This window comes from Lepisosteus oculatus, chromosome 23, assembly GCF_040954835.1.
Source record: "Lepisosteus oculatus isolate fLepOcu1 chromosome 23, fLepOcu1.hap2, whole genome shotgun sequence".
Classification (NCBI taxonomy): Eukaryota; Metazoa; Chordata; class Actinopteri; order Semionotiformes; family Lepisosteidae; genus Lepisosteus; species Lepisosteus oculatus.
The window spans coordinates 13,559,577-13,585,243 of NC_090718.1; the positions used below are offsets into that span (position 1 = coordinate 13,559,577).

General features: G+C 38.5%; 1 protein-coding gene and 1 long non-coding RNA gene across 3 annotated transcripts in view; one reads left to right on the top strand and one right to left on the bottom strand.

The window, feature by feature from the left end:
* Nucleotides 1-25,667, top strand: part of LOC107075647 (uncharacterized) — a 106,158-nt gene that overhangs the window by 74,082 nt on the left and 6,409 nt on the right. The gene's annotated exons all lie outside the window — the stretch shown is intronic.
* Nucleotides 1,393-21,377, bottom strand: barx2 (BARX homeobox 2). Its single transcript, XM_006642220.3, has 4 exons — nucleotides 20,644-21,377; nucleotides 7,789-8,107; nucleotides 4,239-4,323; nucleotides 1,393-3,915 (listed from the first exon to the last, which is right to left on the bottom strand). The coding sequence occupies exons 1-4, from the start codon at nucleotides 20,828-20,830 to the stop codon at nucleotides 3,643-3,645; spliced, it is 864 nt and encodes a 287-aa protein (XP_006642283.2). The 5' UTR covers nucleotides 20,831-21,377; the 3' UTR covers nucleotides 1,393-3,642.

Genomic DNA, 25,667 nt, shown 5'->3' on the forward strand with positions numbered 1-25,667 from the left:
ATTTCTGTAACCCTTCCTTGCCTCATATAAAAACAACGATTACTAAGTAGAAGGCAGCGTGTGCTTGCTGTAACCTGCAGTTATACAGCAAAGTAGCATATATGCCAGTTCTCAGCATCTGCAACTAAAGGCTGGCAGCTCAGATTTGAAGGTAGAAAATGTTCTCTGCAGTAGTGCTTTTGTCCAGTGACCTGAAGTATTACATTGATTCAAAAAGTATTTCTTGAAAAGCTGATTAGCCACAATCACCGGGTTACTACAGTGAGTGAACATAATAAAGAACAAAACTTCAAAACAACTTGTAAATGCTGAGGTGCTCTGACTGATCTAATTAAAAAGGTCCTTCTCCTCTATTGGAGGAGGTTAACACCAAAACTGAGGGTCACCTCAGCTTTGGAACTGAGGATAGCTGACGCCAAGCTGCGAGAGGCTGTGACAGCACAGTTTGATGCACATATCGGAAAAGCCTCATTTATCAGTAAGAAGGAAATCTGCCCCATGGGCTGGCACGTTATCGATACCTTACATAGAAGGGTCCAACACACTACAAGTGTTGATTTTAATGGTTGTACAGTATGTGACAGTGGCTGCTGTGTTTGATCCCTGTTTAGTTTTCATAGGTTTGGATACACTGCCAGATGCTATTCATCACGGCTGTATGATATTTCACTGTCCTGGCAGTTAAGCAGAGCAACAATTTGGAGTTTTCATGTCAGTGTGCAGTGATTTGTATCCCTTCAGAAATGTGCATTTGGGACTTCATCGTTTCCCATTGAAACACATATTTCTTGGTATCCACCTCTCCTTCACTTATTTAGGATCATATCAGCAAAGTGTCCTGAGTGGAGAGGGTAACTTTCTAAATGAGCTCTGCTTCTCACAAATTCAGGACATTACCTGTGGGTGACAGCACTGGACCCATCCCTTTCCTTTTCCTTTCCCCAGGGCTCAATTTGCCTGCTCTAAACAGCTCTGCTCATTTGTTCTCATTGAAAACAATGGTGGTAAAACTTCAAAGATTAAGCAGGTGCCTTGTGGCTAGTCTTGCAGTCACTTAACTTAAGAAATAGTTGTCTGTTCATCCCAATGACTTAATATTTGTGGTGTACTTAAAAGATAATGTGAGAAATAATAGCAATGATAAGAAAAATATTACTTCTTAACTTTTTAAATTAAAAACTAGAGAGAGCACCTGATTGCTTGTTCCTTTAATTCTGTTCAAATCTTATAAATATGTGGATGATAACTCATAAAAACTATTTGACCTGTTATACTGCAGTGTCTGAGTCCCATATTAATATAATTAATTAATCAAATATTTGGCAAATGTGATATATTTGTTATTTTTTACATGTTTTAAATAGGACAAAGTGAAAACATTTATGTGTTTTTATTAAATGGTTTTAAATACTCAGTCACGCATATACAGTAGAAATTACAGTGATACCATGAAGAACACATTAACACATTCTCAGCAAACATTTTTGTCTTTCTAAAATAGGTCATTAGCTTTCCCAACAAGCTTATTATTTACATCAGAAAAATATTATACGTTTTTATATGAGACAAAAATAGATTTTTCTGTTCTTTACAAAAAAACAAAAATTGCAAATGAAAACATATTCCAAATGGGAAAAGCTGCTGACATGCAGTTCGGGTCACTTTCATGTTTGGGAGTTTGTACAGTAGGTTGTCAGTCAGCTCTGGTTGAAGCACTAGTGCCACAACCTTAGGAGTGAAATCATTTTTTAACCTTCAGAAGTTTGGCAGTTTCCATAGCTTGATGGCTGGCTGGGAGCATTTTTCTTATTTCTGAGCTTCTGACAGCTTAAGAAGCTTTAACTGAGGCAATAAAACCCTTATGCTTTCATTGTTAAAACAGTTTTGAAAACAATCACAAAAAGATTAACCATAAAAGCCTCTTGTTAAGTATCAAAATTAGATATTTCAGGTTACTGGTATAACATTTTAATGTTTGTTTTTCCTAACTTATCTTACACAATTACTTTACCATACACTTTATTACATATATGATATTTGTTTATGCTTGTCCCGTGCATGGTACAGGTCTAAATGTTGGAAAATGTATGACACGTCTTTCAGAGGTGGTTCAGTTTTACTGTGGGTTGGAGGATCAGGTGATGGTTCGGGGAAGTCAGTGATGAACTGCTTTAGGCCATTAAGTTGCAACGAAAACTTGTAGACAGGTTTGAGTATCTGGCCTTTCAATACCAGGGTTGGACACTCCTGGTAATTTCATGTTTTTTTTACCATCCTGTATTACAGTAAGTTTTCCTTAGAAACATCTCTCTGGGGCATATCATGATATTCAGTGTAGTAAACTGGAGCCATTTAAAACCTTAAGAAACTACAGAAAGCATTGTGAAACCTTGGCTGAAGTGCAGTATGAACATATGATAATGAACAAGCTAGAAAGAAAAAAACGTTTCTGCTGTTGAGCCTTCTTCAGGTGTTTTACCTGACCTGACACCAAAACAGTGTTTATTCTTTCTTCTTTTCAGCGTGAAAATAAGCCACGTTTGTTCCTTTGTAGCTCTTACAAACGGGAAGGTATGAAAGACACATTTGATTCAAACAGCGTGATCATTTCTGCACACTAAGCAGTGTACATGTGTACATCTAAGTTGCTGATTTCCAATGAATATGTCCCACTAACAGTAGAATTCTTGAACAAACTAGACAGATCTTTGTGGAATCACCTAACTTTTGTTCTTAAAGACTACAAATCATCTTTACCAAAAGAAATATAATCTTAAAACCAATACCTTAACAGGACAAACATATCACTATTGTCACTTTGTGTTTGGATTTTGAACAAAGGCACGTTTTAAAGTACAATGTTAATTTCTGTTCTCTTGACGTTGTTTTATCTACATAGAAGATCTCAAAACCCATCATTCCAGTCTAGCCTGTAGCCAGAGGCATATCTAGGTACATATAAGCCATTAAAACACTTTCAAATATTGTAAATCTTCCCATATTGAATATAATACTTTGCATTATTCACTTTACAGGAAAGTAATTCTTTGCTCGTTATTGTTATCAGTTAAATTTTTCTTTTCATCTGAATAAATACATCTTGAATAGCGTTGTATTTTTTAATGTGAAGAAAATATACAAACGCCAACAGTTTAGCCTTTGCAGGCCAGACAAACCTGATCTGGGAATTGGCCTTTCCCAGTAAAAATAGTTTGTCTGAAGATTAGGGAGTAGCAGTGCTATTTTATGCACAATAAAACACTGATCTCTGAGGCGGAACTTAATGGAATTACCCACAGGGCTCTGCTGGCAGAGGCAAAATATACAGCACTTGGTGGACATTCTGTAGACTTGATGTCAGCAGAGGTTTGTCATATGTAAGAAACTAAAACAGAGTTCTGTTTCCATAAGGTGCGGGGAGACGTTAATTACAACAGCTGGAAGATTCTCAGAAGTGCTCTGCTGCAGTCGCTTCCTCCAGTCATTGCTGTACTTTCCAGTTTGGCCTTTATCAAACCTTAGTGAGCACAGAGGCGTGAGGAGCAGTAGTCGAGTCACAGTGTCCGTTGTGCCGCAGTGTTTCCGAGACACTAAGTGCTTGTGTGATTTAGAGTCTTTCCTCAGAACTGGGGGTTGGCTGTTTTAGCTTGACGATGGCTTCTCTAACTGCTGCTGCAGAGGAGCCTGCTCTCGCGTCGGGGGCTCCGGCTCTGGGAGGCCGCTGGTGTCGGCAGCAGATGCGCTGTGATCCTGCAGCTGGGAAGCTGGCACCTCCGTTTGGCCCGATGCTGCCTGCTGTTCCTCTGCCTGCCGTGCCAGTCTCTCCTCAGCCTCGATCTCCTCCGTCGTGGGGATGGAGTTCTTCTTAGGGCGGCCTTTAGGTTTCGTGGGGGCTTCCTGGCCTCCTTTGAGCACCTTGAAGGATAATGATGGGGTTGTGGTGGATTAGAATTTGTAAAAATAAAATGAATCTAGACAGCACTTGTAAAATAGGCTCTAAGGCTCTTTATGCAATAACTAGAGGCTCCAGAACCTGTTTCTCAGGATGTACATTACTTTACGACATAAAAACTTTTTGCAGCAAAAATAACATTAATTTCTCAATTTTGTTTTCATGTTTTCATTATGCTCTGTGACAATGACGCAGTAGAAAGTCGACATTCATGTTCCCCTGTGTCTGTGGTATTGATGACCCCCTTCCCTTTGTCTTCTGGGCCACCGTGGCATAACAGCCTTACCATCTTCTTCCACTTCATGCGGCGGTTCTGGTACCAGGTCTTGACCTGCAGTTGCGTCAGCCCCAGGGACTGAGCCAAGTCCAGCCTGGTGGGAAACAAATGAACTGATCACACTTTTTATAATCTTGTGTTTCTTGTGCTACCTCCACATCAGCAGCTCATCTTTATCATTTCTCTGCTACTATTTCCCAGGCTAGTCCTTAGAATTACCCTGCTAGTACAAGTGCTGGCATGCTACTGTACATTGGCTCAGACCACTCAACAAAATAATAAAACATACAAAATACGGACAAGAATATGGATAAAATAACATGAAAAATGATTTTATAATTCATTTAAGTAAGTCTGTTCTTGTTTTATTCAAACAGAGACCTGATTCTTATCTTGAGAGCTGTCAAAGTAACTGTAGTATACAAAGCAGTCTGCATGAGTATGCCTTTGTGTAGTCGGAATGTCATATCTATTGAGAACAGGGAGGATGTCAGATTCTGTGATCACATTTGCGCAGGTTGTAAATTTGAATTTTGGCTTTTTATTGGCAGAGGAATGAACAGACAAACACTGACCCAGGGGAGTCCTTGCCTTCACATCTGCAGATAATAAAATAAGTAAATCAAAGCCCCCATCGCTAAACATTCGATGGAGCCCAGAACACTTCCAGAACACATGCATGCATCCATGACTAATTAAAATATCAGTTTGCCAGCAATACAATACCCTGCAGCTATGCCCAGTTCCCAGGAACAGAGAGCGTAGCTGAGATTGGAATACTGAACGAGGACAAGAAAGGGCATAAAAAATAATCGAAGGCTTTCTTTTATTTATTTATAATAGCTTAATTCAGCACTCTTTTGTGTTTTTTTAACATTCTAATTAAAAGATTTTCCACCTTTGCCCTAGAGTACTGTGATCTTTCTTTTATTTTAACTGCAATGAAATATCTTCAGGAAATGAGGAGATTACCACTCGACCTTCACCAGTCCCTCCTTTTCTGTTTCAGTCAGTCAATCAAAATCTTCTGCCCTGAGAGTTTATCTCCTTTAATGAAATCCCCCGGAGAGGTAGCGATTGCTGCTGTGGCCAGTATAATATAGTCATGTTGGATGACCCTTAAAGCACTTAATATAGATCATTGCAAAAGGTATGCACTGGGTTAGAAACTACCAGGTTAAAATTAAAAGCTCTGGCACTCCAAATGTCTGTTATCAATCCTATTTCTGTGTTCACTGTGAACTCTTAAGAGATGACAAAAGTACATGAAATGTGGAAGCAAGCACTTACTTTAGTACTTAATAGTAACAAATGGGTAAGACTGCACTGCCTTACAGCCAATTATCATCATTAATTTTCTCTGTAGGGAAACACTGCTGGCCACATGAGCAACAGAAAAGATAAATTATTCTAGCTGACCTCACTTGAAGCACTTTGTCAGGTTTAAGGGTTAATTCCATGCAGTGTATTGTGTAGTGCACGTACTGTGAATACTTGGATGATGGTGGTATTGAATAATAATTTCATTGTTATGTTTGGAAGATTATTATTGTTATTTTAATTCACTGTTGTCATAATAGTGAGTCAGAGCTTCAGACTGTGCAATGGCATTTTCTTCCTGAGAATACTTGTGTACTTTAAAATAGGGGTGCATCCATCCTTTTGTAATTGATGCTGGACATCAACATTCAGAATTTTGCAATGAATATTTTTCGCGAGTTCAAAATGTAATAATCTTATTACACCAGAGTCTGATTTGGACATGATATCTGGCTTTGTCTCCCCGAGCTTATTGTCACAATCTCACCCATTGTGTTGCCCACGCCATTATCTCACTTGAGAAGCATGCCTTCATTGGCTTGCCGAAGCCCAAACAAACAAGGAGTGGAGAGAGGCTAAGACAGAGAGGTGTGCTTTGTCATATTGGGACTATGTGAAATTTTCCAGGAGTAACATACACCTGCAACTCGTTGCCATGAAAACTAAGTCAACAAATACATTCCCATTTTCCGAGTCAAAATTCACCTCAGACAAGGACTCCCAAAGCTTACAAGGCAGGTGGAAACTTGACACAAACGCTGCTCTTTACAGTCTTTATTGAAACTTTTGTGTTTCAGTTTTCCAAAGTGAGACTACCCTCCCCTGACTCTCTAATATCGATAGTGATGATACTGGAATAACCACAGCCCTGTGACTGAGGCCTGACAATAAACCATGCTCATCACTGTACCCCCATGAGCATTTTAAGTGCACGTGATCTCTCACACACATCACATACACCCATGCAGGGCACACTTAAACTTGCACATACTGTACACACACACATATCAACCATGCACACATTAATTTGAATGTACAGTGCATTCATATCACACACGTTCACACTCACCAGTGCACATACACTCACACACGTGCACACACACAGTATGGCCAGTTATCAGATACTAGCTTTGTTGTTGAGAAAATCCATTTGGGCTTCCCTGGAAAATTTTTATTTTGTTTATTGACCAAATTTAAATAAGTAAATTAAACGTATCTTAGTGTAAATATTGAGGTACATTTGGTATGCATTCAAAACACCACATGTGCTCAAAGGCAAGTGAAAAATATGACATGGTCATGAACTCAATACATTTTATTTTCCATTTTGTAAGATAATGGCAGGCAATGTAACTCATAATTCGTATATTTTTCCCTCCCGTTTTTAACTGTAGGGTAGGTTGAAAAAAAAAGTTCTTGCTTTCAAAACCCAAGAGGGATTTTAATTAAACTTTGTCTCAGAACAGTGTGATTGCTTGAAATGTTTCCAGTAAATGGTTATAGTGAACCACACATTAAATCTAAGAAAAGCATTAATCACTCTAACTACAATGTAAGTATGACTTTAAAATGAGATCATAACTACATTAATAAAGTAGCTATGAACTCCAAACACTGAATCAAGACTGTGTGATCTTATAAGAAATGAAAAAAAAAGCGACAATGATGAAACACTTTGTTTATGTCTCATTTTCCCAGGCTGTTCTGTGTAAGACTCAATAATCCTTGACAGTTAATAATAAGTCTAAATAAAAAAAGCATGAAAATCAGCTTATTCATGAGTGAGATCTCAATGGTGCAGGGGCTTTTTATGAAAGTTTTAAGTCTTTTCAGAAAAAAAAGTACCAAGAATTTGATTTTCAGTATTTTTTCACTGCAGTAAAGTTAAGGAATGTTTTCAGGAACGGACTGGAGAACATGTAAGTGTTGAAGGCAGGCCGTGCTGAGAAAACCTTCCTAACAGTGTTTTTCTTTACCCACCCTCACAATTCAGAGTTCCCAATTCTTGACCAGTCTAGCTCACCAAGACTACACTTACACTTGCATGGTAGGGAACAGAGATGACGACTGGACACACATTCTCTCAATTTCTCTCTAGAGGCACCAGGCTGTCCACCTCGGGCAGCTACAGTTGCAGCTCTGATTGGCTGATCAAGAGACCCCGCACTCACACCGGCTCTTCTGTAATCGTCCAGGTGCTATTCTGTACCACGGATAAAAAGTGGCACCGCTCGCTTACCTGTCTGGAGTGGACAAGTACTTCTGCCTCTGGAATTTCTTCTCCAGCCCCATGAGCTGCAGCTCGGTGAAGATGGTGCGGCTGCGACGCGGCTTCTTCAGCCGGGGGGCGCTCTGCTCCGCCTCGGACTCGCTGCTGATGCTCACGGGGGTCTCGCTGGCGGGGGGCTCGGGGCGGGAGCCGGAGAGGCCGTTCGGCGACGGGGAGAGCAGGGGCAGCGGGACCCGGGTCTGGGGAGAGGGCTGGGGCAGGTGGGGGAGGCTGGGGGGCTGGCGTGTGATGACGGAGAGCAGGGGGTAGGCACGGAGAGACGAGGAGCCTGTAAGCACAACACGAGGCCAGCTGTACATTCACTGTCGTCTGCACAAGCCATCACATGAAGCACATGGGTGCTGTTCAGCAACATGTAGGACTGCGTGAATGTTGATCTGGTGCTTAATGTTTTGGAACTGCTCCCATGGACTAAGCACACAAGCAAAACAGCAGCAACACCATGCCATGTTATGTGTTATGTAAAAATCAACACTTCCATTCCACTAAACATAGTTCACTTTCGTAAACCTGTAACTCACTATTGCCAGTTTGCCTTCTTACTATGTAAATTGTGTGGTAAGCACAGAGAGCAGCACAGTACCTTTGAGAAAAGTTCAGAGTTTAGCAAATTTCGCTAAGACTTGTATAGAAATGAATCAATGTGCTTCAATTTCGAATGTGTTTATAATTAATAAACAAATTTCACCATGTTGATAAAATTCTGTTTCATTGTACTCTTGTGAAATGACATTATAATGATGTATTTTAGGCATGTATTATTAGGAAGGGAATTATGAACGTGAGCTCAGATGTAAGATAGAAAAAAAAACAATCAGGTAAAATGCTACTAAAATTGATCTTTATTGCAGTGTTTTTCTTTTGAAAATGAGGCCATTTGAGAATTCCTCAGTGTGATTTTGATTCTTGTTTACCTCATATGTGTCTTTTATGGTTTATACAAAATGCCAATTCTGATTCAGCCACCTTCAATCTTTATGTTAGGCTCAAAGTTAGAATTTAAAATCTAGCCTTTTACTTTAATCATTTTTTCTTTTTAACACACAAGTATTGGAAAAGTTGTTTTGGACAACTTTTGTGGATCAAGTGATATGTTGGGGCAGTAGTTTTTCATTATTTTCCATGGAAATACAGGCAGGTAGAATCCAGGTGTTAAGGGAGTTACTCGCAGCATGTCTTACATTGTGAAGTCAGTTAAATGTTTTTTTTTCATGCTTGTAGATATATGACTCATCTGTGTACTTAGATCTGGAGTGCTCATAGTAAAGACTATAAATCTGACTGGTAGGGTTTAAAAAATATATGTTTTTCTTGTTTTCAAAGTTTTCGCAGACGGCAGTGAGACGCCATAGTCAATAAAAAGCTGCAGTTGTCTCAGGGAGGCATTTGAAGAGGCCAAGAATGATTCCCTTGGTGTAAATTAAGTCTCGGTGATGGGCAGAGTGGCCTTCATGTGTAATTAAAAATGACATATATGTACTTAGTTTTTCTACACTAGAGTGAGCAGAAAAGTGCACAGACAGGCATGCCAACTCACTGCTGTATGATACAAGGTGCAACTTTTGATCAGTCAATTCTGTGTCCAAGACAGTTTTGCCTTTACGCCTTGATGTGTCATTTACTGTTTCAAGCATGACTACAGATGAAAGCAGCATGGTCTGTTGTTCTTCATTTGTGCTGGTAGGTTGGTTGGGTGCTGCCACTTTCAAGAAAAACATCCAAGAAACAGACATGTTTTAAACATTGCAACCCCAGGGGGTGATGGATGAATACTCCCAGTCCCTGCCAGTTACACGATTATAGGATGGAAATATATCAAAGGCAAACCTGCCTCAATGGAGAGAAAATATCTTGTAATAAAATTAAATGTGCACTTGAAGAACCTATTTTAATAGGCTGTAACTTTCTTTAAAATGGAAAACAAAAGTCTCCTCATTACGAATAACTTTATCTATGGTAGCTTAACTTGCAATTCCATTGATGGTACAGAAGGATGTCAGTTAACTCAGAAGCAGAAATCTGTCTCTTAGGACACCCATGGGGCAGTTAGAATTGTGCAATCTTTTCTCTTAATGTGGGCAGTAATTATTTTAATGTGTTGTATGATATAATGTGGCATGGTATGTTTAATTCGTGCTTGCATAATTTGAAAACTACTAGTGTAGTTTTGTTTTTCCATTACATTCTGCGAATTTAAGTAATTGAGTGACATATTTCTAATACTCAGATATTATACCTATGTTAAAAAATATATAGTTTGTAAAACATGCTTTCTAAAGTGCATTAACTTTGAAAGAAGCGTATTTGTGGTATATGCTCTTGTCACATTGGTTGTAAATGTGTATTTCACTGTCATGACAATGTGTTACCACCTTGTAGCCTGATTTTGTCAAACCTCAGAAGCTAAGCAAGCTTGGCCCTGATCAGTACATGGATGGGAGATCTTGAAGGAAAATCAGATTGCTGCTAATGTTGGTGTTAGTGGACCTGTAGGTAGCACAAGGCCCAAAATTGAATACCGAATTAGAAGGTATGCTGTAGGAGGTACTGTCCTTTGCATGAGACATGAAACCGAGGTTTTGACTGATTGGTCATTAAAAACATTATGGCATTATTCCTAAGAGTAGGGCAGTTATCTCTGGTGTCATGGCTAAATTTCACTGTGGCCTTGCACAATCTGGACTACTTAAAATCCCTACTTAATTCAGCTGGTAAAGTGATTTTTTTACTTCTGTACTTGAACCACTCTGTAGTGGGCCCTCTGGGCCTATGTGATAACTGCCATGCTTCACCAGATAGGTGCTGGATGAACAGTCCGCTCTTTAAGTGGTTAGGATCCTTTGGGAAGAAAACCGCTATAGGAATGACAAACAATTATTATTTATTACTTTTTATTCTAATCACTTTTAAAATATGTCTTCCTCACTATAAATAAATCTTCCTTTCTTTGAAAGAAAACACAAACAGCAGTCTGGTACTTCAGGTGATGAGAGATTAATAAATTATTTACGGAAGGTAATCAGTTGCTGTAATCTCATAATTCACCATGTGTAAGGTGCCCAGGGGTAAACGTGCAGATGACTCAGTGTGTGCTGTAGCCTGTACCCTCCCTGCTCTCTCGCTCCCAGCGACAGCACTGTGGTTGTCTGGAGCATGACATCATTGGCATTGGTTATCTCATCATCCAATATTCCACCTCGGAGAATCATTAGGAGCTGCAAGTCTCAACATACGTCTCTTTCTCACTGTGCACAACGCGATGTAAGTCAGAAGGAATCTGAGCGCCGGCAGCCTGCCTTGATCAGTGTAATTCCATTGCTTTTTATTAATTTTTGTTACAAAGCAGGAAGTTTGGTTAAGGTTCCTAATAACCAGTAGCTATGGATGAAACACAGTGGTAACAGAAGGTGAGTTATTCTTCCCCACATATTAAAATCTATGTTGTAGAAAGCTATGAAACATACACATGGCGTTTGCATCATGCACATGAAAAATATAAATTAAATTATTCATTGGATTTTGAAAGATAAAACTAGTCAGTAACTGTGATACTAAGATCATCGTGCACTAAAATCTTGACTGTCACATCTAATAAAATGTTATGTTTTTATCGAAATGGCCTTAAATGTAGTTGATCAAATTAGTCATTCTTTCAAAGGGTAACAAACTTGATAAAAATGTTCCAATATATCATCAGTTTTTTATGCTATTTTAATTTCCCTGCCAAACAGATACAGTTCTACTGCAGCTCAGTAGGAGCGTCAGTCAGCTTTTTTGTGTGTGTGTATCACATTAGCTGAAACCCATCCCAGTGTGCTTTACGGAATTCTTTGCACCTCCCCTGATTTTCCAGCACTGTAAAAACTCTGTTTTTACATGTCGACTCCATCACTTGCTTCTGAAGTTCATAAATCAGGTGTTTGTGTCATATTGAAAAGACATTGTTGCCTGTCAGCAAGTGTCAAACTGCAGTTTTGAAGAGCCAGGCAGTCTGTCAGTTGGGTGTCATTGGGGGATTTTAAAGCAATGCATGCTGTTTGGCACATGATTAGGGGTCAAATTCTAAGAGCAAGTTTATTTGGCTCTGTTTTCAAGATGTTCCAGAACTCTAATGGTGTTCACAGGTTTTCTTTTTACCATTTGCGAAGAGAAACAGTTAAGGATAACATATTGAGTCCTTAAACATGGTGCTGTGCAAATATCCTTACCAGGATACTTGCATTATACCTAAGACTAGGATGCACAGTAATTTTCAGACAAACATGTAACATGACCCAAAAATGAAGTGGCAAGTTACAGTATCAACTTCCTTCCTGTGTAGCCAGTACTACAGAAAACTAAAGCTTTAAATATTTTCTGTGTTCCATTTTTTATTTGTTTTTTTTAATGAATTAATGAAAATACACTACCAATGTACTGTAAATGAGATATATCAGGCCTCACACTAGACCTGTATATCCTGTTCCTATCCCCAGTCATCATGTGACTGCAGGCTCTTTGGTACTAGAGAGTAAGAGGAAATCTGCAAAGTGTCAGCCTGTCCCTGATGGGGATCCTGATTGTGGAATCATTGAGGAAGCCTGGCTTTTATATACAGAACTGTTCTTCCAGAATGACCATATTATAAAGCATAGAAGTGTCGTGATAAATCACATGTAAAGACTGCGTTATTTCTGGACCACGTCCATGGTCACTATGTCACGTGAACAAAAGAAAAGTTTACAAATGACAGAAGTGTTTTTTTTTGGGTTTGCTCATCTGGGTGATGGTAGTTTATCAGTCCAGGTATTCGGTGAATGTTGTTGAAGGATCCCAAATTGTCAGGCTACATCAGTGTGTGGTTAAGCAGTTCGTAAAGGTGAAAAGCAGCACGTTTACATCAAGCACAAGCTAAAGATGATTTTAGTATGTGTAATTTTAGTATCATTTGCCTGCTTTGTTTATTTAGATATTCTTATCATAAATATTTTAGCCTAAACTATAGTACATAAAAATATCCTTAATAAAAATACATAAAATATCCTAATATTATTATTATTATTATTATTATTTTTACTATAAGGTTATTACTTTCTGTAAAGCAAGGAAATGGGTAAACACCATAATTCTATTGCTATGATGAAAGTGATTACCCTTTCAGCATGATATATATGTAATAGTCTCTAACTTTGGACAGAGAGGCCTGTCTCTGATCTGATTTAGTGTCGGGGTCTGGCTGTGTTTCGCTGCTGTTGGTGTCAGCCCTTCCCCTGGTAAAGGATTATACTGCAGGTTCTGCGAGAGGGACAGGTATCTGCGCTTTCCCCCCGGAGCCCTCCCCTGTAGCAATGAAATCCATTGAATCGACCTCTGCTCAGCAGCCTCACTTTCCTATTTGCACATTTTTCATCGCGCTGTCATGTCAGATCACTCCAGCGCTGATGTTATCTCCCTACCTTTTTCCAGAAATGCCACTAAAAGCTTTGCCCTGGGTTTTGATGACGGATGACTTGCCAAATGAAATATTATCTTCCTGTGTTCCACCATTCATTTATCTCCTGCCTTGTGCTGATCCACTGGGGTCCTAGTTTTTCCCATTATCACTTTAAATCAGTAAGTGACTTTCAGAAGAAGCCAGGGCTGAATTGTAACTCGTTTTGTTTTTTTTTTGCTTCTGTTTTGTGGTACTTTGCTTATTAACTGGCATTAAGTGAAGCTACAAATGTATGTTCTGGAAATGGACCGAAATATAAAACAACTTAAAATAATTACATCTGGTTAGTTACACCATGTAGATTAATCTTTTCCTTAACCAGCTGGAACCATGTGATAGCAGTTAACGCTAATAACAAAGCTAACTTAAAAAAACATTCTGTCTTGCCCAGTAAAATCCTAAGGCCTTGAGCCAAATACTTCAGTTTATTTTTGTAATAATACGCAACAATTCTGAGTTATTTAATTATACGAAATGAGCCAGAATCTTGCAGTGATGTGTAAACAAGGCAAAATAATGGCCTAGTTTAGAAGATTTTTTTTCTCTGCATATGACATGGATTAAAATCCCCTAAATGAAATGAGCAAGTTTTAAGTGTTACATTGTGAGGATGTGACTGAGGATGAAAGAATTAACAGAGAAGAGGGAAAGTGTATGAAGTGGTGACAGAGGGTGACATACAGTAAGTGGGAACGAAGACGATTGAGTTGGCCAAGGAAGGAGCTGTTATATTCTGTTTAACCTTTTGCTTTTTAGAAGTTTTCCTAAACTTTTTTGGGTTTTGCCCATTTATTAATGGATCCCCACATTACCTGTACTGCAAGGATGCAATCCCCCCTTCTGGAGCTCACTTCTTAACAGCACTGTCTGGCAGTGACACCTGCTGGAGGCTGTGCTCATTACACCTCTCCTGAGCCTGAGACTGCACATGCTTCTCTGAACACAAGAAGTGGAGTTAGGGCTCATGGCCTTTAGAAAGGGAGGTCCTCTGAGCCTGCCAGAGTCTAAACTGGGAATACAAGCCACCAAAGTTTATGAATATACAGTGTCTCACACCCTCTCCCCGGCTTCAAAGAAATGATGGACACTGTGTCCAGAATCTTGAAATGTTACTCTATCCACATGGTGCAGGGCTGCCAAAAACTCTTACAGTGCCCTCAAGCACACAGTGAGGCCTGAAGCAATGATACCAGAGTATTGGTAAATTTATTTTTATCTCCCAGCATGCCTCTCTGTGATCAAAGGTAAAGTACCAGTCTCACTGCTGTTAGACTACTTTCAGTTCTACTCCCTTTACAAACGATGAATCTTCCCGTCATTCATGTTAGTTTTGCTGCAAATTGCTGTGGTTGTACACCTAACAGTGTAGAAAAGTTTCAGACTTTCCCATGTTTAATCTTTTCCTTTTTTTCTGACAGCTTGTTACATGTTTCATAAAGGCATAGAAATGTTAACCTCTAATCAAGAACAATTAATGTCAGTGTGAAAATATTTCTGTTTCAAAATTTTAAAATGACAAAAGTTTGTGATCAGTAGAAAATGTTAAATGAATAGCAATAATGTGTGGAATATTTTATATGCACATATTGAAAGCTTCATTACTTTGAATCAAGTGTTTTTACTACCACAGTGACTTTAAAGTACAAAAACAATTGTAGTAACACTGATAATAGTAATAGTAGCAGTAACGATAAGAGAAAAATACTGCTTAACACCAGACTGTGAAATTCCTTTCCTACAAAAAAAGAAAGATGTAACCACACCTTCCATAAAATAAGTAACTGAGAACTTGGTCTTCTTTAAGTTAATATTTTATAAACCATTTTCCTTTGGAAAGGTGAGGCTCCTTTCCCTTGAAATGTTAGTTCTTAAATTAATATCAGTCAGGATGCCATTTCAGAGATAGGATCTCAAACAGGTTTTAGTAAGGCTGTAATAAAAATGCATTATTTAAACCCTTTCTGATTGTTTCTAGATGGTTGAATTAAAAATGCCTTTTTAAAATGCTCGGTACCTAATGTATCTCTCAACACCTAGGAAAGTACAGTAAACAGATTTACACATTTTATTTGTAATTCTTGTAAGTGTGACCCATGCATGCTATCATTTAAGCTGTTCACTATAACAAAGGGTTAACAGTTGGGAATATGTACAGTAGCTAGGAATCTACTGTAGTTTTAGGTATAATTTAAAACTATAAGATCAAGACATTAGTCTGGAGGATTATAATAAAGTTCTCTCTCCCTTAGGTTTGCTGCTTGTTCCCATGACCTTCTGTTGTACTTATATGTCCTTTAGATTGGCAGTTAACGATAGTTTCAGAATTTAAAAAGTAACTATTTATATGAGTGTGTTTTAAGTACTACTATATGTACTTAAACTTGCATATGAATAGTTCCGTTTATGTGAATAAAACAGATAAATATTGAACAAAATTATTCTTATATATCCAGTTATTTTCCAGTGTTTTGTTTTGTTACTGCAAACAACATTTTGAATTTGAGGTTGTTCCTAATTTTATAAAGTGGCTTTAATGGGTAAGCACTTTGTAGAATCAGTTAATAATGCGACACGGTGTATGTACAACTAGAGTAATACTTGGTAATTAGGTTTAAAATACACAATTTTTAAAATAACTGAAAACTGGTGCATTGGTTATACCAAAATGCCTTTAAAATATTCAGTTTGAGTTAAATTCATCTATTAATAATACCGGGTTAGTCAAAACATTGTCGACAAGTATAAATGCCAGTTATTTTACTAAAGTTTTGTTTTCTTCTCCACGGATGGCGAAGGATTGTAAGGTAACTGTTAGAAACTTTGAAATGTATGCCTTTGTTTGAAACCTTTTTTGTCACAGTAACCCATGTAATTAATTTGTAATAACTGTCAAAGTTGTCGACAGCATTTTGACTAACCCTGTATTTGATTATTTTAGCTGGATTTTGCTCCAGCAATGTTAAAGTACAGTACAGCTGATTAGACTGGGGTTCCATGCCCTCGGCACAGGGGAAGACTGCTGGGGGAGACCCACAGAGCAGCGCTGTGCTCTCAGTGCAGATGTGAAGAAGGAGAGGGCGGGCCTCTCTGTCCAGAACTGCCAGGGAGTGAGATTCATCTACGCACTCGTGTGTGTGTTGTGTGCCACACTGTCAGATGCTTTAGTTGAAAAACACACTGTGACAGTGAGACACAAAGTTTTATTGTTCACTTTGTTGTCTACTTTAGATTTGTCAATGAAAGTGGAAAAAATGAATTCATGAATTACATTTCATCTTTCTTCATCCCCTTTTAAGCATAAAAAAGGGTTAATTAAATTTCTTTTGAAACCAAATCACAGAAATGTTTTTTTCTGTTTGTTTTCTGTTGGGGAGAGGGGGCAGAGTGGAGTCACTCAGATTTAATATCATTTGTGTTTTTGTTTTCCTGTCATTAGTATTGTTTTCTGACATCTACTGAATGAGTCTGGGGGGGGGACGACAAAAGTGTTTGGAGGTTATATTTAGGATATGAGGACTATTTGCTAAAAATAAATGGTTCCAAATGAGATAATTGAACTATTTTTACAACAAAGTTCCTCCTTTTATTTTAAGGACACAAACAATTCCATGTTAATTGATGCCCTATTCCCCTTTGCTGAGCCACACTTTTTAGCTCTTGGGGTTAAACTGTCACCTGAAACCGACACATTGAATTAAAGGCTTAAATAGCTAACTACTGTATTATCATTACAATAGTATTTTTATATTGCGGAAAGCTTGCTGCATGTTGTGTGTGAATTTTTGTAGCCGTCCCAGGAAGCAATAGATGAACTATGAGGGGAAAAACAGAAAACGTGGTGATATTAAAGCAGCAGAAAGAGTGTTACTTTCTGGCATCACCATATAATTCAGGAACCATTTCTCAGCTCTGTCAAAACAAGCTGGAGACAAGGGACAGTCCAGGCCAAGACGAGCCAGTCTTCCTCATGCCAGTCAGCACCGCCCACATACTGTAATGCCTGCTGATTTCCTTGGGGGAATTAATTTCTGTCATTGAACAATTTTTTTTTTTTAATCTGTAAAAATATGCAATGTCCTTCATTATAAGGAACGCTAATAAATGTACTGCATGTAAAATGATTGCATTTGTCTCAGTTTAAAATCTAAGATTCTCAGCATTACAGAGAAAAATAACAACTTTGTGGCATTTGCCAGAGCCTTCATCCCAAAAGGCAATTAAGTTAATCTTTTTCAGTGGACATTGACTTAACCAATGTTAAAGTGGGGACATTTTGTTTCTAACAGGAGTGGCGTTAACAGGAGCATTGCTGGTTTCAGGTCAGCCTCATCAATAAAGTAAAACATGACCTAAGAGTCAAGAGAATATATTCAGTAGAATTGTAATTTTTTTCTGATACAACAAAATACGTATGTGCTCCCCTTCCCCAGTGATAGTTCTTTTACTTGGTTTTTGTTACTTTGTTTTGTCCATCCAAATGAAAGTCAAGTAAATTGCTGCCATTCAATTACTAATGTTCTCGTAGCACGTCGTGTTGCTTCATGTGTTCAGTACACTTTTTATCTGTATGCCAATGTGTTAAACAGAGCATGTTTGGAAGATTTGGGCTGGTGTGGTTTTGAAAACAAACTATATTGTTTCCCACACCTGTAGCCTCTCAGTACGCGGCTACATCCTACAGTAGCTGTTTCATATTGCATGTAAGCACTGAGAATGTGTAGGGTCCCTGCATCGCTGTTTAGGATCCACACTACTGTACCTACTGTATGTGAACTTACAGTTTCCTTTTTTTATGGGGGCAAGACTGGTGTTCCACTTGTGTTACTGTGCTTACCTTTATTCAGTTATATTGGATTATTTCAATTGTAGTCTTTTCTAAATACACTCATCATAAAATACAGTAAACACTAAACGTCTCCCTGGATAACAGCCGAGCAAATGCATACAATATACAGCAATCATGTTCTACATAGCTGAACAAATTACAAATGCATGCTATTTCATGGAAACATCTTATTTGCGGCTGATTTGCAATAGCATCTCTGTCCAAATGATATCATGTCATGTCATCCGCCAAATCACTTTATACCATACATTGTCGCAGGAAGCTGGAGCCTACCTGGCAAGCAACGAGCGCAAGTCATTGTACACCCTGGACAGGACGCCAGTCCATCGCAGGGCCAGTGCAAGCCAGTCACACATGGGGACAGTTGGGAGGGCACGGTAAAGGCCGAGGGGGGAAATTAGCCTGGACACCGGGATAACTCCCTACTCTTATCGAGAATGACCACCGAGAGTCAGGACCCCGGTTTAACGTCTCATCCGAAAGACGGCTGTCCAAATTATATCTCAGATTATTTAACAAATTATTATTTGACTAATAGTAACAGGGCAGATTGACCTATTCAGTCATCATGCCTCCGTATAGTAAATTGTACACAAAAGAGCAGAAATACGGGCTTTAAGAACATTAACCCTTTCTCTTTCCCATGACCTCGAGTGTGAAATGCAGAGTGAAAATCAGTCCTAATTAAGTCCTAAAGAGTGAAGAAACATATTGGAAAGTACACAAAAAACAGATAGGCAAAACCAGTAATTACATATGTTTCAGTGCTGGCCAGAAATAGAAGATCTCTAAATTCTGCATCAGCTCTTAAATATTGGTGCCAGTAAAGCACATTAAAAATGTGCTTTTAAACTCGCTGTATACTCTTCATTATACCAGTTTTTACTGCAAAGTGTCTCGAGGTGATACATCGTAAAAGGCACTATTTATTATTATTATTATTATTATTATTATTATTATTATCGTTGTTGTTGTTATTGCGCTACAAAATACCTTCATTCCCTATGTTCTTCTTAATGAGAAATTCTGCATTTCCCTCCAGAAGTGATGTCTGGGTTTGTAAGTTATTTTATCGGCATTTAACCGCAGCTTCGAAATCGTATCTGTTGTCAAAAGTGAAAGCGGCGCTCAGTGTTTTTCTTCTGAAGCCGTTTAAAATCAGTGATCAGAGACACTGCATTTAACTGACCGATTTTCAGCAATTTTGTGTACTGTATATTGAAAAGGTGACATTGTATTGAAAATGTTTGGAACGACTTGCGCTGCTGATAAATCAATAGGGCTGGTGTTCTCCGGATAGCGCTATTGGCATTTCTTAACAAGTAACAGGTTTAACTAGAATGTACGAAAGAGAAACATTGAGCAATCAGCAATCATTTGGAATCATTTAGAAAATGTACAGCGAGATCCTGTAAGTATGACAGGTTGCCTTCCTGTGCTTTAGGCTCTTTGTTCTATATTTTCATCAGGCAGTAAAGATGCCACATTAAAAGTTGTGTTTCGGCAAATACGGAAATCTCGGAAACTTAGTTTTCAATGGCGTTGAGAACTAAAGTAAACGCAGACAGTGCCGTCGCAGTTATTGGCTGCTCTTATTTTTAACGTTAATACTGTATACAAGTTGGGTCATTTCTGTCGATTTTGTTGACATTGATCGTTTCGTCCGCCTGTTATCTTCGGATTTTCGTAACTTCGGGTGGTTATTATTGTTAGGAATAATTTCTTATGTTCTTTTGTTGTTCTGATGTTCATGGTGCTAACAAGTGTAAACGTCCTTTCACTAAAGTCATTGTATTTCTGCGCAAGCGACGGTCCGCACAAACTGAAAATACACAACTTTACATCTGAAAACCGTGTATTTGTATGAAATTAATAAGTAATATATTTATAGAAGAACAATACAAGGAAACATATTTCTCAGCATTACATAATGTTTCATACATCGCTTTTCTGCAACAAGTGGGCGAGACCTGCCTACCGTTCTGGATGCATCAGTAAATACGATAGTTGAAGTTACTGTATAAAGCAGGCGTCTCTGTGAATACCACACCATGTGCTCTCCTTTTCCCCCTTTAACTGTCAGTGGTCCTGAGTTACCAATTCAAATCTTCATATATTTACTACTTTGTTGTTTTTTTTTAAAGTCCATCTTAAGTTGAAAGATCTTAATCGGTGCATGAACACGTAAGAGTATCAATAATTGAAAATTAACTGAATACATGAGAGTTATATATATATATTATCACATGGTAGAAATAATAATGTCCCGAGTAGGTCCTTCGAGAATGGTATCGTTTTCAGAATACAATGCCAACCAGCAATGCCATTAAGACAACACACACTGCAGCTGCTGCTGAGCTCGCAGTGCCAGTGCGGAAACCACCAGAACGGGACAAAACAGAAAATCGGTGTCACACCAGCGGGTCTCTGCCCTGCTGTCTCTCAATTAAAAGACAATTTATTAAAACAGAAAAGTCCGACTTACCCGTGCACGAGTGCAGAGGCTTGGGTCTGACAATGAGAGAGGGGCACATGGAGTACAGGGAAAGTTTTTCGAAGTAATCGCAAGTCTCTTTGGAGAGAATCTCGTCAATCATGAAGGTCTTGTAGCGCCGCCTGGCTGCTTTGAGCTGTCCGGGAGACGAGAGTCTTAACTCGGCTTGGCAGTGCATGATCGCCCGCTGTACAGGACCGGTGCTCTCCTCACAGAATGTTATTGGAAAAAAAACTGAACAAGTAGATCTGAAATTAACATGTACGGAAAACTGAAAGAAAACAAAATCAGACGTGTGCGTTAAAAGCGGTTTCCAATAATCGTTTCTGTGTTGGTAGTATTCTTCGGAGACACCGCTTGCTCCTTGGTGTCTCAACGTGTTCAGCGCGTACCGCAAGTCGTTATTAATGAACTGAGCACCAAGTGCCCCGGAGCCTCTGCTATATAAACGACCCGCTGATATACATCTCCAGTTCCATCTCAGGACACTGCAGCTGTCAATCAGAGAGCCTCCCTCGCTCGTGCGCGTGTTGCTAGGGGAATCGGCCTGACGCCGGCCGAGCGCTCCCCTTCCTACCAAATAAAGTGAAGTTCGCTTCGGGAAGGAGCCGGAAACGGGAAAACTGCTGTTGATTCAGGCAGCGAGTAGTCTATCAACGCCTTAATGCGTGGAGGAGGAGGAGGAGGATGATGATGATGATGATTTGTAGCAATAAGAAGCAGCAGAGAAGGGAGAATGAGTCGCATCGTTCATTACAAGTAATTTGCCTCTTTTTCTAGCATTGCATTTTTTGTGGGTCATGTTTTTGTTTACATTGTGCTCGTTAGTCATTTGCACTGGTTTATTTTTCTACATGCAAGGTGATGTGTTCGCTTGCCCTTTTGAACTTTATTGATACTGTAACACCATGTAATGGCGCAGTGAAACTTTTTTAATCCGTTATTTTTACTAATATTGATTTCGATGTTCTTATTTTACTATTCAAATCTTACCAATAATACGTTCAGACTACAGCCTTAAGTGCCTGTCTTGAGATCTGCTGAGTGAAATGCAGTTTTCCATAGCAATTTGTCGATTTTTAGATATTTTTCAATGGCCTTAAAAATATTTTTTTACAGGTGTTTCTCTGGGGTTTTTCCTCTTTTAAAAAATCTGTATTATGTGCTCTAATTGTGTTTTGTCTTCATACAACACCCCGATATTACCTGGATTATTAATTAGAACATACTGTAACTATCTAAACACTTCCTGAGGCGAAAGACGAGCTGTCCTCCAGATTTAAACTGTAACACTTCAGTGGTCATTGGAAACAGCAAACTGTTTATTCTGTTACAATTTTCTAAAAATGTCTCATGTAGATTTTAGACAGGTTTTTTTACCATGGCATTATTGGGAATGTACTGTATTGTATGTATACGCACGTTTTCCTGCATTAGTCTGTAAACTCGTAACCTCAGTCGTTGTCCCAGCCTGCATCTTATCTCCGCCTCCCCGCCCGGTGGAAGAAGCTTCTCGGGGTTCCCAAAAAAAACTTTATACATGTTTTCCACCAACCCCACATTAGCCCACCGGATTTGAATGCATTGAACGGCGACAATAGACACGCGTTATTCAATATTTGCGACTAAGTCTTAACAAGTAGGCCTGTTGATCGCAGGGCTGTGTAAAACCTTCGGCCGTGCGCTGTGTCACTTGTGGGTGCGCTCGTCCGTTCGCCCTTTTAATACGATCGCTTGACAGTAAACTTCGTTTTCTCAGCTTCATTCACCTGAAGGGAATTCTTTTCCCTTTTCACAGTAACCTTGCTTCGAATCTTTTTTTTTAGTATTGCGCTTTACACTTATTCATGATTCCAGTCGCATTCCGTCAAGATGCAGAGAGTGCGTTTCATAGGTCTGAACAGGGCAGAGGTCCGTGCGTGTCTGTCCCATGTTGAAGCCTTCAGTCCTCTCCGCGCCTCCTCCCCATCCGTTGCTTTTATGGTTAATTACTGTGTTTTTCATTCGTTTTCAAGATTAACTTGTAGCGTCTGAAGTTCCCTTGTGCTTGCAGTTCTGTAACAGAATAACCCTCTAAAAATAAGGTTCTTGCGTGCCTGTATTTTTTTCTGTTTAAGTGATTTTTTTTAATTCCGCGGTTATTAAATAATCAGTCTGATTTACGAGTAATCAATCAATACTTATTGTTTTTGTTTAAAGCTTTGAAGAGCGTCTCTTAAACGCAGTTCTGATTTACATTATACATTTGCTTCCACTTATACTGTACACGAAAATTAACGAAACAGCAGGTAACACTGAGCTATTACTAATAGGTTCAACATATTTTTCAATTCTTAAACCATATTTCAAAATAAATAAAATATTATCATCAAGACTGAAGGAAGGTAGCTGAAATATTTAAATCGTTTTAATGTTGTTCATATTTTTCAGTCCCTCTCTCAGTAAAATAAAAACAAAATACAGCCAAAGGTTAGAAGAGAGAACGATCTGCAGTGATAGTAGTAATAATAAAGGTTCTTTTAGGTGAATGCAGCTCATTTGCTTGTATTGTCTAAGATTTGGTGTGAATGAATGAGGCGCAAAGACTGTCAGTGCTGGCCTGAGCGGAGCGGGAAAGGTTTAATCTCGGGTTTGTAATGAATTTAAACATGGCTGTATTCCCGTTCCCGGGAATATAAGAACAGTATTCATCTATAACAAATACAAAAAAAAAAGTGTTTGTCAACGACAAGCCTTCAGAAAGGATGGGTGGACAGCGATCAGAGGCGCCAGCGGCGCTAGGCAGTTCGTTTCTTTTAATATTACACACGGTGCATGTAACACTGACGCCCGGGTTTTTAAACTTTCGAGTATACGGGTTACTGTGTTTGCCTGCTGCCAGAAATTTACATCATCTATTTTTAGTCTGCACCCATATGTACTGTAAGTTCATTTTAACCCTGTAATTAAAGCGCTCGGTTTACTACTGTCAGGTCTATCAGATTTACGACAATGTAATTTATGGTTAACACAGCATACCTGTTCGATTTCGAAACAGTAATAAAGCTTTTATTTTGTGCAGATTTATTGTTGGAGTGTTATTCCAGCAGTCTCCTTAAAAGCACACTACGAACTTCGTTTTGACTTATTAGAAATATATGTTTTAATCACATTTAGTTATTTAGTTTGTTGATATATGTATTATTATTTATCTCTTTATATAACCGCATGCATCGGTGTAATACGGACATCAGAGATCATTTACAATCATGAGGAAATTATACGATTTAATTTCGATCTTTTAAACCTCTCAGAGAACGTTGCAAAGACAATTAAAGAAAATAGAAATTTTGAAATATTGTCACTTAGATTGAGGAAACGTAATTGTAATCTTTAAATCTGCGATGTAAAATGAGAGGGAATAACAAGAGAATAACCCCCCAAAAAGGAAATGATTGTTGACATTTTAGGAATATCTGAAAAAACAAATGTTCAATTCCAATTATTATAAACATAAAGGTACAGAATATAACACATTGCATTTTCCAAAAAAGGCTGTGATACGTAGTGTGAATGTAACATTACATCATGTTTTGGATATAAAACTTGGGTACTTTAAAATATGTTTATTTATTGCATAAGATCGTTGGATTGTCCACTACTGATTTGTAAATTTATCTCATTGCATTTTCTGTGGTGCTTGAAGGCACTTTAATAAATCTTGTGTTTTTGTCTCGCTTAGTACAGAACATCATGGCAAGCCCACCCATACTTTTGCTCTTCGTTGTTTTTTTTCCTGAAATTTTAGTTCATATCCCAGTGTCCTTCACTGTTATCAGTGTAGAATGTATCATTGTGATCCAATATGGTGAAATCGCACTAGAATGAGCCCAGTGGAAGTACATTATCATGTGCCGTGTGCATGTCCCACAACATCAGTTCTTCTCATCAGCAGTTAAAGAGCTCTTGGGTTTTCCTTCTATGTGTGATCTTCATTATTAGCTCCTTGCTTACATCTGTCCATTACCAGAAACAGATCATTATTGATGATTGATGAAGGTCACAGCTGATCCTGAAAAAACAGAGTGCAAGTTGGGCCTCCATGCATTGGGCAGGATGCCAGTCTATCACGAGGACAATTTCGTGACACTGACTAACTTGTCTCTGGGAGGTGGGAGGAATCCTGAACACCTGGACAACATCGAAATGAACCCAAAGATGGGAGAACATGCAAACTCCACACAGAAGGTGCCTTAGTTTAGATTCAAACCCAGGACCCAAGAGCTATGAGGCAGTGGTAGCTGCTATACTTTTTATTATTTTAAATACATATTTGTATAAGTAATAGGTGTATTTCATTTTAAGCTGGTGCTAATTTTGACAGTAACTCTTTAAACCTGCATGACTCCAGTCGCTACCTTCCAATTGCTGTGCAATTGCACTGATCATTTCTTTATGGAAACAGTTTATTGTGTTACCCATAAATGTGCTATGAAATTTCCTAACTGCAATACAGTGATAATTTTGTAATGAACCACATATTTGTATAATACACTTGTTGTAGTCAGTACCATATAAAACAAAACAAAAATTGTTTTGCAATTTACTGTACCTTCAACATTGTAATAGTTTGAGGTAATTTCTTCCAAAGGGTGGGACGGCCCCTGCTCTGTTACACTGTTACAACATGACACGTTTCCATACAGTATATATACACCCATTACATTTTTATTAAAGAAATAATATAATATAAAACATCTTTGCCAGGAGGTATCAGTAATGAACAAGGAAATAAAATGGAGGATAAGGAATAAGAGAACTTGTGCCCCATGTGTACAATTGTGTCATTGTTACAATGTCCATCTTTTAGCTGCACATTTTGAAAAAGTATTTGCAGAGAAATTAAAAAAATACTGTTTAATTGTTTCACTCGACATCTTGGTGAAATGGCATATGGTATTATAAGATTCATGCTGATATGTAGAGCCATAAAAATCAAACTAGGCCAATCCTAGCTTTGTGCAAAGAGGCATTTG

Bases quoted from the DNA above. Each gene is read 5' to 3' on its own strand.
- barx2 (XM_006642220.3), bottom strand. From the start codon at position 20,830: ATGCACTGCCAAGCCGAGTTAAGACTCTCGTCTCCCGGACAGCTCAAA. The intron at 8,108-20,643 runs GTAAGTCGGACT...TTGTGCTTACAG, and splicing joins GCCTCTGCACTCGTGCACGG to GCTCCTCGTCTCTCCGTGCC. The intron at 3,916-4,238 runs GTAAGGCTGTTA...TTATCCTTCAAG, and splicing joins GCATGAAGTGGAAGAAGATG to GTGCTCAAAGGAGGCCAGGA.